The sequence below is a fragment of the Trachurus japonicus genome, chromosome 3 (genome assembly GCF_045865225.1).
Source record: "Trachurus japonicus isolate A0001 chromosome 3, Traja_1.0".
Classification (NCBI taxonomy): Eukaryota; Metazoa; Chordata; class Actinopteri; order Carangiformes; family Carangidae; genus Trachurus; species Trachurus japonicus.
In genome coordinates this window covers 17,585,647-17,599,284 of record NC_140909.1, presented here as the reverse complement: position 1 = coordinate 17,599,284, position 13,638 = coordinate 17,585,647, and the positions used below count along the sequence as shown (strand labels likewise).

Genomic DNA, 13,638 nt, shown 5'->3' with positions numbered 1-13,638 from the left:
ATAAAGACAAAACAATATATTTATTGAAAATGGAGCCATGTTAAAGTAACAGAAAGTCTTATTTTAAGGTACATTTTTTACCTAGTGTTGCTTTAATAGGAGGGCCCGACTTTGTCTTTTCCAGGACCAGTCACCCCCAGGAACCTCTGCTAAGATAAAGTCCAGGGCATGAAACAGAAACATGTGACACTACAATACAAAGCCTCAACCAACTGGAATTTGAATGGTTGATTTTACAGGTTGTCACTTTAACCTAACCTCTCACCCAAATAAGATGTGTGGGCAAAGACCGGGGTTCTCCACATTCTTCAGAGAGATTAATAGCCTTTATTTTTCAGCAGTCCTGAGTCAGCTGCCTGTGTCCTCCTATCTCGTGAATCATGTCTTATGTAACAGTTTTTGGTGAGGGATTTCACACAGTACTAATTAAAGCGTTTTCTGTGGCTTATGTCAGTTTAGCTAATTCTTCTAGCTCTGGGCAACAAATTGAATCAAAGGCAACTGGACTTGTATTTGTCTAGGAAGACGTTTCGCCTCTTATCCAAAGGGCTCCATCAGTTCGCAACGCATCGGTCTTATAGTCCTCCTCCTGGATGACCTTGATGAATGAGAATATCCACAGACTTACTTCTACTAGCTTTTTATTTTGAAAATAAAAAAACTTCTTCATTTCGTTTATTTTCTTTCAGATATGTCACTGAACATGGAGTTAAGGTCAGACCACACCCCGGAGCGATCCCACCCTGCTGTGATTGGTGTGTACATAAAAGTGGAGCGGATGCAGAGCGCACAGGACTCGGAGAGTTGACAGCGGAGGAGCCTGCATTATGTGGGCGGTGTGGGTGAACCTGTGTCCTCGCTAAAATTTAAAATCTGCCACTGACACCGAGGAGGAGAAGGAGGATCCATTCCTGCTGTTATTTTTTTTTAATACGGTACTTTGGGTCCCAGAGCTGCGTCAAAGGCTGAACCCGCAGCCCCCTCTGCACATGACCGTAAGTTTGTTTATTCTTTTGCTGCAGACTCTCTGTGGTTACATAGGAATATCAAATTTTCCCTATTATTCTTATGCAGAGACCAACAGGAATATATTGTATTGAAGTGATATGGCTGTAGTTACATTATTATGCTCAGTCTTTTCTATGTGGTGGGACTTGGTGTATGCACCAAAATAGTATTTTTTAAATAATGAATGCAAGCTCCCCCTATCCTATCCAGAGGTTCAAATAAAGAAAAGAGTAGAGTTGCATTGTCAGAGAGAAAAAGAAAAAGATGAATATATATGTGGAAAGAGAGGGAAAGAAAGAAAGAGATCGTGTCTATGTGCTCAAATGTGCCTTGCATTATCAAAATGTATTTAATCAGAACATTGAACAGAATATTTACATTAATGTGATTCATATAATAAAGCCAATTTTTTTTTATGGACTTGAGGTTAAAGTGTTTAACATGTTTTTTTTTTCTATAAATGAAACGATAGATGAATGATATCCAGTGCATGGCCTGCTGTGGATGTATTTATAGAATCAATATGATGTCAGGTTACAGCTCTGATGTGGTGTGCAGGTGTGGGCACTTACACCACTACCTGCCTATCATTCATTAGAGAAACAGGGGCACTGGATTGAAATGCACCTGCAAGTGTTTTGCTTTCACTCAAAAACAAATGTAAGAAATTGGAAAGATGATTTTTGCTTGTTGCATTTGTTTGTTTGTTTTTTGGCGGGGGGGGCATTTTGTTCTGAGCTTCCACTCTGATGACTGATTCTAGGGTGACCGTGTTTACTCAAAAATTGATATTAATATCATATCTGACAAAAAAAATAAAATATTCCCAGTTGTTCTGCTTATGAATTCTTAGTGAACATACATTATGCAGGTTGTGGATGAAGATATTGTTATTATGCACTCTATTAAGCATGCACATGTGGAACATTTACATGGTGTGTTATTAACTAAATGTACTGTATTGATATTTCCGTGTCCCTGACAGTTTGTTTGCTTCTTCCTTCCACTTCTCTGAATTGCAATGTGAAGGAAGCGTCCACATGCACATTACTTCCTCTTGATGAGCTGCTATATTATTCATTCATGGGATGTTTGTGTTTCTCTTGCAACACCATGATGATCCTCGCCCACTCCATGGACCCCTGACTCATCCATCTTGCAACTGATTGATTGCCTCTCTTTCTTTCACTCTTGTTAACAGCATCACTCTTCTCAGTGGATGAGCAGAATGTTTCTTCCTCCACAAGTGTCAGAAAATGGACACCACTCCCTGTGACGCTGCGGTGACCATGTACCACCTGACGACAGACCAGCAACTGAACGCCAGCTGCAACTGCTCTTCTTCCCCATGCAACTGGACAGCAGGTGGCGAAGCCCTGCAGCTGCCCACATTCACCACAGCAGCCAAAGTCAGAGTGATTATTACGTTCATCCTCTGTGCCGTATCAGCCTTTTGTAACCTGGCTGTGCTGTGGGCGGCACATAGTGATGGGAAACGCAAATCCCACGTCAAGGTGCTGATTATCAACCTGACGGTAGCTGATCTGCTGGTGACCTTCATCGTGATGCCTGTGGATGCGGTGTGGAACATCACAGTCCAGTGGCTCGCTGGGGACTTTGCCTGCAGGCTCCTGATGTTTCTTAAGCTGCAGGCGATGTACTCCTGTGCCTTTGTCACTGTGGTGATCAGTCTGGATAGGCAGTCAGCCATCCTCAACCCTTTGGCTATCAATAAGGCCAGGAAGAGGAACAGAGTCATGCTGTCTATTGCATGGAGCACCAGCGCTGTGCTGTCAGTACCTCAGGTAAGGACATGAAGCCCAGCCAGGAGGATATGCCTGATTATCCACTGTCAACAGGTTTTCATTGAGTCTCCTGTTGTGTTTACAGAGAAAATAGCCACCTTCCATAATCTGATCAAATTAAGTGGACACAAATTTATGGACACATTTATATCCAGTGATTTACAGTATGCTCTGTAGGAACTATTTTCTAATGACAGAAAACCATGGAATAAAACCATATGAGATATGGAATGATTGCCCCCAACAGCGAGAGGAGCTTCTTGTCACCACAATGACTCATAATCCTGTGGGCAGTTGTACAGGCAAGCACAAATGTCAACAACCGTAGAGGCTATTTACACAGCACATGAGTTTACCCAAAACCCAAAGGATAAGGTGGCTTTTTAAAAATAGTCCAACTACAATCAAAAATCTCAAGAGGAGACAAAATCCAACAATTATTGAATTGCATCACCACAGTTTCATCTAACTGAACATCATTGGGGTAAAATCAAAAACAACTGAATAGACAGTTGATGAAGGAAAATTATGTCAGCCGGCTAGCTAGCAAAAATTGTAGGACTTGGTTATTAGTCTCTTTTTCCTCTCAGCTCTGTGTTTTTGAAGGTCATTCACAAAACCCTGGGACAACTACAAATATTTGACTCAAACTGAAACGTTTTCAGCATGCATGGCCTTACTGCTTTTGATATTTGCAGATACTTGTTAGTCACAATGTGTCCATCCAAATTTTGGCACGGCATCTGAAATGTCTATAGTTACAGTAGGCCTATAGTGTGTCACTCAGTACAACAGTAAGCTATGGCCCTTTTATGTGTTTTCGCCTTTCAGAATATTTTTTCTTTCCTCCTTTAGATTTTCCTGTTTCGCAACGTAACCATCAACCATCCTGAGAACTTTACTCAGTGTACAACACGAGGAAGTTTTGTCACTCACTGGCATGAAACAGCCTACAACATGTTCACTTTCTGCTGCCTGTTCCTGCTGCCGCTGGTCATCATGATCACCTGTTACACCAGGATCTTCTGTGAGATCTCCAAACGACTGAGAAAGGACAATTGTGAGTTCAAAGTGAGGCTGAAATCACCTCTCTTAATTTCTACTATGAAGGTGGCTGAAACCCAGTTTACTCACAGTAATCCACATCCCACTATGCACAGATTTCATCAAATAAACCACTTCCTGTCAATAGTTCAGAGTAACAGGGACTATGGCGTTTTAAAGGAGCGTTGTGGAGAGGCTCTAGTGATAATGTTGGCTGACTGTGGTGGTCCCCTGACTTCCTCTATACCAGTTAATGCCACGTCTTGAGGACTATTAGATGAATAGTTGTGAAATCATGTACCTGCTAAACTTCCTGATGTTAGCACCTGCTAACTGTGTGCAGGACTGTAGATTTTTAAGTTTAAAGTACTTTTTCAGTGCCTCTAGGAGAAATATCAGAGAGCTCATATATCTGCAAACTTAATTTGGGCAAAGCAAATCTGGTGCTAGATGATTTCATCTTACTTTTATCTGGTCACAAAGTCAAATGAAAAAAAAAAAAAAACAGCATTTGGAAACACATATTAACCACTCATGTTTTTCACTAAATTATTTCCCACATATTACATAATACATCCATTGTCTATCAAGCCTTTTTAAAGCATACTCTGTTTTGTTTTTGTCACCTGTTCTTCTCCTAGTGCCCTCCAACGAAGTGCATTTGCGGTGTTCAAAGAACAACATCCCTAGAGCACGGATGAGAACTCTAAAAATGAGTATTGTAATTGTATTATCTTTCATCATCTGCTGGACTCCATACTACCTGCTGGGCCTGTGGTACTGGTTCTTCCCAGAGGACCTGGAGGGAAAGGTCTCCCACTCACTGACCCACATCCTGTTCATCTTTGGTCTCGTCAACGCCTGCCTGGACCCAGTTATCTACGGCCTGTTCACCATTCACTTCAGAAAGGGAATCCGGAGGTATTACTGCAACGCTGCCACAACATCTGACCTGGACAACAACACGGTTATAACCGGATCCTTCACTTGTGCTGCCAATTCTTTGTCACTGAAAAGAGAGGTGAGCCCTTTGAGCCAGGAGAGGATCATGCTGTGCAGTGATAATCACAGCAAAGCAGAGTCAGCATCGCCAGGGAGCAGCTTTTTGACAGCGGACAACGATGTGGAGAGAGATCTGAACCAGTCCAGCCCCGAGAGCGTCATATAAGGAAAGAGAAAAAAAGATTCCTGACAGCTTTTACAACAGCTGTTTAACTGTTATATATATACAGATGTGTTCATTGTCTGACTGTCCAGTGTGAGAGGTCCGGAAGTCCTTGATGACCACACTGTGTATTATATTTGCTTACCTCACAACAAAAATGTGAGACAATGACAGAATTTTGTATCTCTGTAGGACTTGGGTGGGGGGCTCTTATTTGAATGTTTATGTGGTCTGTGAATTGTAATCTGATGTTATCTGGCATTAAATGTTTTCACTGGGATGAGTATTGTGAATCTGGTGATGTTGACAACATTGCCTCATGTTTTTCAGAGGTTAAAATTACAACAAGCTCTGTGGGGAGAAAAATTCACACACATCTGCCATTGTGAGCATGAAAACTTGTGTTGCAGAGCAACGCCAAGCAATATGTGGATCTCTTGTGCAAACTTCCGTCTCAGTGATGATGTAGCTGTGGGCTCCCGGAGGGGATTGCTGCCTATAGTCAGTGATGAATCATAGCATCCAAATGAAAAAGGCCATTTCTACTCTGGTGCTATGGCTAATTGATTTGTGACTTAAAAAATGATCAGCTTCTCATCTTTTGTTCAGAACAGTGAACACTATTAACTGTGAATCATCAGCAATTTGTGCTTATTCAGTGTTTTACAAAAGAAATAATACAGCTGTAGAAGGTGTCTCATCTGCAGTTACAAAAGCTGTACGTCACAGTTGTATACTTTCGCCCAACCAGTATTTTCAATGTCTCTTTCTACTGTTGTGGACAAAACGTCTTATGAATGAACGTCTTATGTCATTTTGTTCCAGCAGTTGGTTTTGTAAAAAAAAAAAAAAGTTAAAGTTAAAATTCATACATAAGGGTAGTAATATCATGTCTAACTTACAGCCCTGACTGACAGCATATATTATGTTAAAAAAGTGTATTTGTGGCGACCTTGTCCTCTTAGCAATCACTGTTTCAGAATCATCAACAAACTCAGAGTGTGAGTGACGATGGCAGGCTTGTTTTTAATCATAAAAAAAAGACATCTCTTAGAAACAAAACATTAAGGAGAAGAATAAAAAGTCTCAAATGACAAAAAACACCATACAGTCACAAGTCTTTGCCTCAGTGGAGCTCCTTGGTAGTGTAAGAACCGACTGTTGTATTATTTGTATTGACTGAATCATTTTTTCCAATGCAAAGCTGATGACACTTACACATGCCAAGCTCTTTGAATAAAGCATCTCATTGATGTGTGGTGCTTTGGCACCAACGCTCAGTATAGCCTTTAGAAATTTAAATCATTTTTCAAGCAGATATTAAAAGTGGTATCAGCATCAATTCTCTTTCACAGAGAGAGGCCACGTTATTATTATCTGACATGACTTACAATACAAATAATAATGAACTGTGTAGTCCAGTGTTTGTGTGAAGGCTGCATGAAATGAACACAAGTGCCACCAGTCTGAGGTCAAAGAAGGATGCTATAGCTGAATATAAGTGTTTATATGAACATGCTCTGTTTTTTTCTTTCTTTCTTTTGCTTCAGAAAACCTTAACTTCCATATATTTATACAGTCAAAGCCCTGAATAGGTAGTTTATTTATTGTTCTACAACAGAATATTAAATTTTAAAATCTCTGCATGCTTCCCTCTTTTTTGTGTGTCTTCTGACATTAAAAACATGACATGAAACATTCAAGGACCCCAAAGGAAACAAAATGTCAATGTACCATGACTGAGTTCAGCCCACTCATAAACAGCCTGAATACACTCATCCTGTTAGAATAAATACAAATTAGTGATGGCCTTCCAGCCCTGCACACAATTCCTTTTTTTAACTGTTAGAAACATTTGGGATCACCTCCTCAAATAGCCTCGACGTTTTTATTCTTCACTACATAAATGATACATGACTGTACCATTTGTTGCAGTACCTCAGCTGACTGCAGCTCTGCTGGGTCCCTGTTGTGCCCTCGCTGCAGTTTCCTGTAGCTGCCTCCATGTTTCTGTGATCGCTTTGTTCCTTTCATCCACACACTGTGCTCTTCACATGAAAACACAGGAAACACACCACAAGAGGTTACTTTAATATTTGAATATGAATTGATTTTGGTTTGTCCTTGGACTTACAGTAAGTTCACCACATATTCAGATCATAAAGACATGGCATAAAGACACAGAGGCAAATACAAACCTTTGCTGTAGGTAGAGATTGCAATTTTCCTCCAGCGTGGCAAAGCTGAGTGGTTTTTGTTGTGCTGGAGAGTCTGCAGGTGTATCAATATAGTGCTTAAGGATGTCAGTCTCTCCAAAATGGTATATGAAGAGCTGACTCTGGCTGTCGTCTTTGGATGATGCCATGGGGTCCTGATCACCTGCATGACACGTTGCATTGTTTGTGCAGCTGTTCTGTATACATACATACCCGCTATAATATGAACTTAACTTGAAAGTCATACTCCTCTGGCAGATCAGTGACTCCCTTAACATTACTTTTCTACTGAAACTGACAGAACTTTGGTTGTGGTATAATGAGACACAAAGCAAATATTTGGCTGTGGATTTACCTCGTACAAACAGAGTTTGCTGTTTGCTGTTCAGAACATAAACAGGGTTGCAGGGTGTAGCGATCAGATGAGTTTTTGGGGGAATCAAAAAGCACACAGTTTGTTTGCTGAGGGCATCTTGGAGGAACATTTTTCCATCTCTTTGCACCTGTAGGAACTAGTTAGGCAAGAAAAATGACACAACAGGATCAGAATAGTAGAAAAAGAAAAAATATATACTTTTACTACTAATTCTGGTGTTCTTACCAAGCTCTGCAGGAATGGCACAGGTGCTATGATAGTTGGGAGGTCACCACTGTCTTTTGGCCTGTAGCAAAAAAGGAAATAATGTGTGTAAATTGTTTCTGGGTTTTTTATTTTTACAATACAAATTTTACAAATACAATTTGAAAGCCTGTAAGTCACTCAGGTTACCTTTCAGTGAGCAGTATTGTGCAGGACTGTGTCCCTCGTCCTGTGGTGACTGTGTGAATTGCTCCACTTTTACACAACACCAAAAGATGGACTTCTGCTGCATGAAAAGTCTGGCAATCATCAGTAGGCACGGGCCAATAATCTACAAACTGCATCCTGGATAAGGGACCGTCTGCTGCTGAATTTATGACAACAGACAAAGGAGACCCTGAGGGAAAGACAGGAAAATGACACAGTAAGAAAATAAGAAAATCAGATTGGCCATAATGTGTTCTGCAAACATTTAACAAGCAAAAATTACTGTTAGCTTGACAGTCAGTCAAACCCAAACAGATTCAGCCTGATTATTGCTTTTCAGTTAAGTTTTTATGTGCTATAACAATTATTAAATGCTGTTTTTCATATCTCTTCTCCCATTGTAAATGTCTCATATTCAATTTTTTTTTACAGACTGACCTTTTGTAGGCATCAAACAGAGTAAATAAGATATAGATATTCAAAGCTAGAATTAATAAATTGTGAACCTTCTTGTTTTTTACATCATCTAAATGCTGCACTGTGCTAAATAATAAATGCCTTTGATGTGAAAACTCAAAGGTTTAAAGTTGTTTTAGAATTTCCATGTGAGAACCATATAATAAACTGCATTGCTGTAGCAATACTTGTCAGATTTAATAGGAGGAGGTACAATTTGCTCACCACATAGCCTGTCCCACACACTCACTAAAGCATCTTTGAGTCCAAGGGCTATGTAACGGGTGCATCTACTAACAGCAGAGCAGAGGATTTCCTTGGCATTTGGGCACAACACATCTGGCTTGGGTTCAACATCTGCATAAAAGATTTAAGATCAAAAATAAAAAACACACACAAGTAGATTATGGTGTAGTTGGGAGCATCCAGTGCATCTAAAAGAAATATTCTACCTGGTTTGCTATTTGGTGCTTTTTGCAGCAAATACTGAAGGAGATTATGACTGCCACTCCACCACACACAGACAGCAACAGGCAATTCTGCTGAAAAATGGTCAGACATAAAAGGGGATATTGACAGGAGCAGGGCCAGCTGCTGCAGACATGAAAATAGGGATTTGATGAGGATGAAATCCATCGAAATGATCAGCAGTGTGCCTGTCACACTGATTTCCACGAAAGGTCATTCACTTAAACAGGCAGACCCTTTTTATAATGCTCTAGGGGACAGCATGAGCCAACTGTTTAACTAGGCTATTATTATTATTTTAAAAAATCACAAACTGACATAACAACAATCGCATTACTGGAGCTGTATCTCTCATTCACTACAAACCTGACTGGGACGCTGCTTTGTATAAACCAGAAAATTGACCACAGGGCAGAAGAAAGTGGTGAGTGCAGCACCTGAAAAAACAAAGAAACAAACAACTTAAAACATTTTTTTTTTTTTTTGGGTCAATGACGTGATGCAACCCAATATCAAGTGGTGCAACCGTTATTTTTTCATAAAAATCTGACTATATTCAGAAAAGTAAATCAGGACTCAAATGTGGTATAAATGTTATTCACTTTTGCAATGCAACACTGTGTTTCTTGACAAATTTTACATAATTTGTCACATTATTCAAAATAAAAGCTGTGTTTGTAGGATATGTCCTGCCCTGTGTTGCTAAAATGCATTTAAATTCAAATATAGAAACAGCAAAAAATTGTTTGTTTTTTAGAAGAAAGTATACTTTTTACAAGTACACTTCAATCCAGTGTAGGTGGATAATATTTTATTCATCATTCTTTTGTGGTTACACCATTTGACATTTTCAGGGGCATTCAGTATTACTCTTTTTTAAAAATGGTTCAAATGACATTAAACCAATATGAATACAAAATGTAATTTTTTCACAAATCTGATGCATGCTTTTAAAACAATTATTTATTCATTCATTTAAAACAAATTTGTAATTGTCATTAACCCTTTTATCAAGGGCATAATGCCACTGAATTAGTTTTTCCTGGTGATCCCCTGAGTGTCTGCCTCCCTGGTCTGTGTGTATGGTCTAGTAGGCCTGGCTACTTCTAGCATAGCAATGGCAGCTCTCCACACCTCTTTGCAGTCTTCTCATTACCCACAGTTCAAGCACTCCAGTCTCCCTTTCTGCTCAGCCAGTCAACGTGGACTCCAGTGCCAAACCTAACTCCAGTTCCCTGCACCTGCTGTCTGCTCACTGCTCACCCTGCTAGCTGTTCAGCCATCCTTGCTATGTCTGTTTGACTCCAGTCCATCTGTCCAGACCACACCCCCAAACCTTTTAGCCTGCCTCTCCCTACTTTTTGGCCCTCAACTCTCCAACCTGCCATCTCCTGCCTCTGGCCCATCCTACCCATTGATCTCCGTACAACCCTTTAATTATTGAAATATGTTTAATACCGCCTTTGAGTTACTGTGTCTGCCTCTGGATCCAGATAATTAAAAATAAACATTTCAGAAGTATACAGCTCAACCTCAAAAACACATCATGCTGCATGTGCACATCAAACAGAGCAGGCAGTCAATCAAGCACAGTATGTCAGCAAAGGTGTAAAATACTGATTTTATTTGTGTAAACTTCGTCTTACCTTGGGCTTTCATTTGTTTCTTTTGTTTTTTCTTCATCTGTATTAAAAGAGTGTTTCTCCAGGCGGTGACTCTTGGTGACTAGGTCCAAGGACAAACAGTGTGTCAAATAGTCTGTCGTCTGCAGCTCGTCTGGCCCTACCAGTGCTGTCTCTGTGAAACAGAAACAAAAACTTGCATTCAGACAGTGCATGAATGTATCTTATATTATGGTTATAAAGATTTTTGGTGCCCATAAAAACTGTACCATCTGGAATTTGGGGTGGCTTGATAACAGTTCCTACTGACGATGGAGACCATTTCATGTCCACATCTTCAGAAGAGTTTGGTTCCTGAAGATTAAAAAAGAGACCAGTATAATGTTCCCACCAGCACCTTATTGTCATTCATTTGTAATTCAATAACACACACACAAAAACCCCAAAAAACAAATCAGCAAAAGCCATCAGGTTAGTCAAGAAAGAGCAAAGAACAAAACATTTTTGTGCCATGTTCACAAAGACATCTAATGAGATGGAATACCACAAAAAGACTTGAACTGGCAGCTACTGTGGGTTTCAACACATTGAGTGAATTTCAAACTTGGCGCGCTTTCCCTGGCAGCACTCCAGTCCAAACCTTTTTTGTTTGCTTCAAGCCATTATATATTTGTGGACACATTCAGCATAATCTCTCTGTTTTCTGTATCACTTTAATCAATAATGCACTAATTGAAAAAAGTTTACATCCAAATGGTATGCACTTAGGTACAGTACAGACCAGCCTAACTTGAAAATAGCAGCGCACCTGTGTCTGTGAAAATCTCGTCTCTAATTCTTTCAGCCAGGTTTCTATGGGGAGGTGGTAGATTTCAAGCCAAACAGCACCATTGCCTGATAGGAGATATGAAATTCATGTGATTCAGAATCTGAACGTTAATTAAAATTACACAATTGAAACAGGTCAAACAAGTGAAGTCCATACTTACAGCTGATCGATGCAACTCCATAATGTCCTCCTTGAGATAATTCAAAAGTAAAACAAATGCTCCTTTGGTTGATATCTTCCTAATCAACAACACATGAGACCAGTATTCATTATACTTAAGAAGAATTTGCAGGTGGAAATGACTGATGAGGACATTACAAATACGCACCATTACGTTGACAACACTAAGGAGGTGAAGGCTGTCACAGTGAAATGCAAAGACTCTGGCAACACCTGCAGTGATAGACAATAGCAGCTGGATTAAACCGGGCAACACATTTTTCACAAAGCACCTGTTTTTCTGAAAACCTCTTGCACCTCTCCACTTTCTTTCCCCTTACTCCCAATGATTCAGTTCAGTGCATTATAATTCATGACACGGAGCACACCGGTGCATTTTAAGTTGATTAGTTCATTAATGTTAAAGATACAAAAACAGAAATTAAGCACGGTGGCCAATCAGAGGCACACAACCTACCCATGTCATCAATAGTGGCAAGTAAATAGGCCATTTCGGCTATTCTGTTCATCTGAATAGATGTGATTTCCAGTCTGTCCTCCTGCCATTCTGCAACACGGGTAAGAGAAGATGCACACCACAAAGACAAACCCTGGGAGTGACCCAGACTGAGGTACCTGCCATCTTCTGAGCATGCAAGACAGTTGGTGCTCTCTGGAAGCTGAAACAACCAAAATGAACTCTTTTCATTAACAGAAATAATCTTGAATTGATGTTCTTCAAATTAAATAATAATAATAATAATAGTTTTGATTTATATAGCGCCTTTCAAGACACCCAAGGATGCTGGGCGCCCAGGTTGGCAGACCGCAGGTTCCGTGAGGGATGGTGAACATGAAGGAGGTCGGTTAAATACTGAGGGGCCAGTGAATGCAGGGGTTTCTAGGTGAGGATGAGGAGTTTGAAGGTTATTCGATGTTTGATGGGGAGCCAGTGCAGCTGTTTGAGGGTGGGGGTGATGTGCTGCCAGGGTTTGGTGTGGGTGAGAACCCTGGCAGCCAAAATAAAGCGCTTGTCCTGACTTTGAGGTTTTACCATGAGCTCTGTACCTTTGTGGAACCAGACGGGCCCAAAGTTTTCCAGCTTGACTTCTCTGCTTTGGAAGCTACTTCCATTTCTGAGTCTGCTGGGAGAGAAGCCACACACAAAAAAACATGATAATTTTATTCAAACATGTTTGTTCTTTGTAACTTACTAAATTCAGTGCAATATCACATTATCTGTGTAACAGAGTAGTGGTTTTGAGTCTAAAGGTAAACAGTTTATAGTTGTCAGATAAATGTTGTGTAAATATTTGGCTCAAAATGTATTTTGTTATGTAACGTTAGTTAGGATATTTCCAAACATATGCGCAAATATATTTCTAACGTTATATAGGAATGCTTCATCAGCAAAGTAACTTGCTGTACGTATACTTTACTCTAAGTAAAAAAGTAATCTTAAAAGGTTTATTAATAGCTGAAATTAAAGACAACTAGAATTCGCCGTTAGCTAACACTGAAATTAGTTGGTTCATGCTAACAATATACTTAGTATAACGAAGGGAAACTAATAGCATGGAACTGTGAACTCTGGTGATCTATGGTTGGCAAATGAATACTATCAGTCGGTAAGCTCGGTAAATACCATCACTAGATATCAGTCTTACCTTATAATTTGGCCAAGGGATCACGCCAGAGCGATATCACGCTAGCAGCCTTTCAGAATGCTAATTATTGCACGGTCGTCATGACAACATCGTCTCCACGGACGCGCGCACCGTTGCTATGTCTGTTTAGTAGGTCTGCCGCGGAGCACATACATCTGTCAAATAACTCCCTGTCAGTACTGTCAATTCCTAATTATATGGTCCTTTTTTTTAAACAGACAGGCACGGTATTAATTTTTTAAGTCTTAATTCGCTGTGGTTTAGACTCAGTCACGGATAAACGGCTTCCGATATGTCAAACAGGATCATGGTGAGAGTTCAATATGGACAATATGGGGCTTTGATACTCAGCTTACAAACCATGAAAATGGAGCAAAATCGATACTTTGAAATGGCACACACGCACACAGAG

General features: G+C 40.0%; 2 protein-coding genes across 3 annotated transcripts; one reads left to right on the top strand and one right to left on the bottom strand.

Annotated features, from left to right (window-relative positions):
• Window positions 1-2,215: 2,215 nt before the first annotated feature.
• Window positions 2,216-5,300, top strand: LOC146989854 (gonadotropin-releasing hormone II receptor-like). The gene is made up of 3 exons (XM_085764660.1): window positions 2,216-2,813; window positions 3,669-3,873; window positions 4,499-5,300. Exons 1-3 carry the CDS (start codon window positions 2,265-2,267, stop codon window positions 5,023-5,025), a joined length of 1,281 nt encoding a protein of 426 aa, XP_085620786.1. The 5' UTR covers window positions 2,216-2,264; the 3' UTR covers window positions 5,026-5,300.
• A 1,535-nt stretch (window positions 5,301-6,835) lies between these two features.
• On the bottom strand, window positions 6,836-12,729 carry wdr93 (WD repeat domain 93). Of its 2 annotated transcripts, none has more exons than XM_085764641.1 (15): window positions 12,628-12,729; window positions 12,038-12,239; window positions 11,729-11,793; window positions 11,561-11,639; window positions 11,380-11,465; window positions 10,841-10,925; window positions 10,596-10,746; window positions 9,316-9,386; window positions 8,934-9,023; window positions 8,707-8,838; window positions 8,008-8,215; window positions 7,840-7,900; window positions 7,594-7,750; window positions 7,221-7,401; window positions 6,836-7,070 (listed from the first exon to the last, which is right to left on the bottom strand). In XM_085764641.1, the coding sequence occupies exons 1-15, from the start codon at window positions 12,691-12,693 to the stop codon at window positions 6,962-6,964; spliced, it is 1,743 nt and encodes a 580-aa protein (XP_085620767.1). In that variant the 5' UTR covers window positions 12,694-12,729; the 3' UTR covers window positions 6,836-6,961. The 2 variants fall into 2 exon arrangements, with proteins under 2 accessions (XP_085620767.1, XP_085620774.1); XM_085764648.1 differs by having other exon boundaries at window positions 8,934-9,020.
• Between the last annotated feature and the right edge of the window lie 909 nt (window positions 12,730-13,638).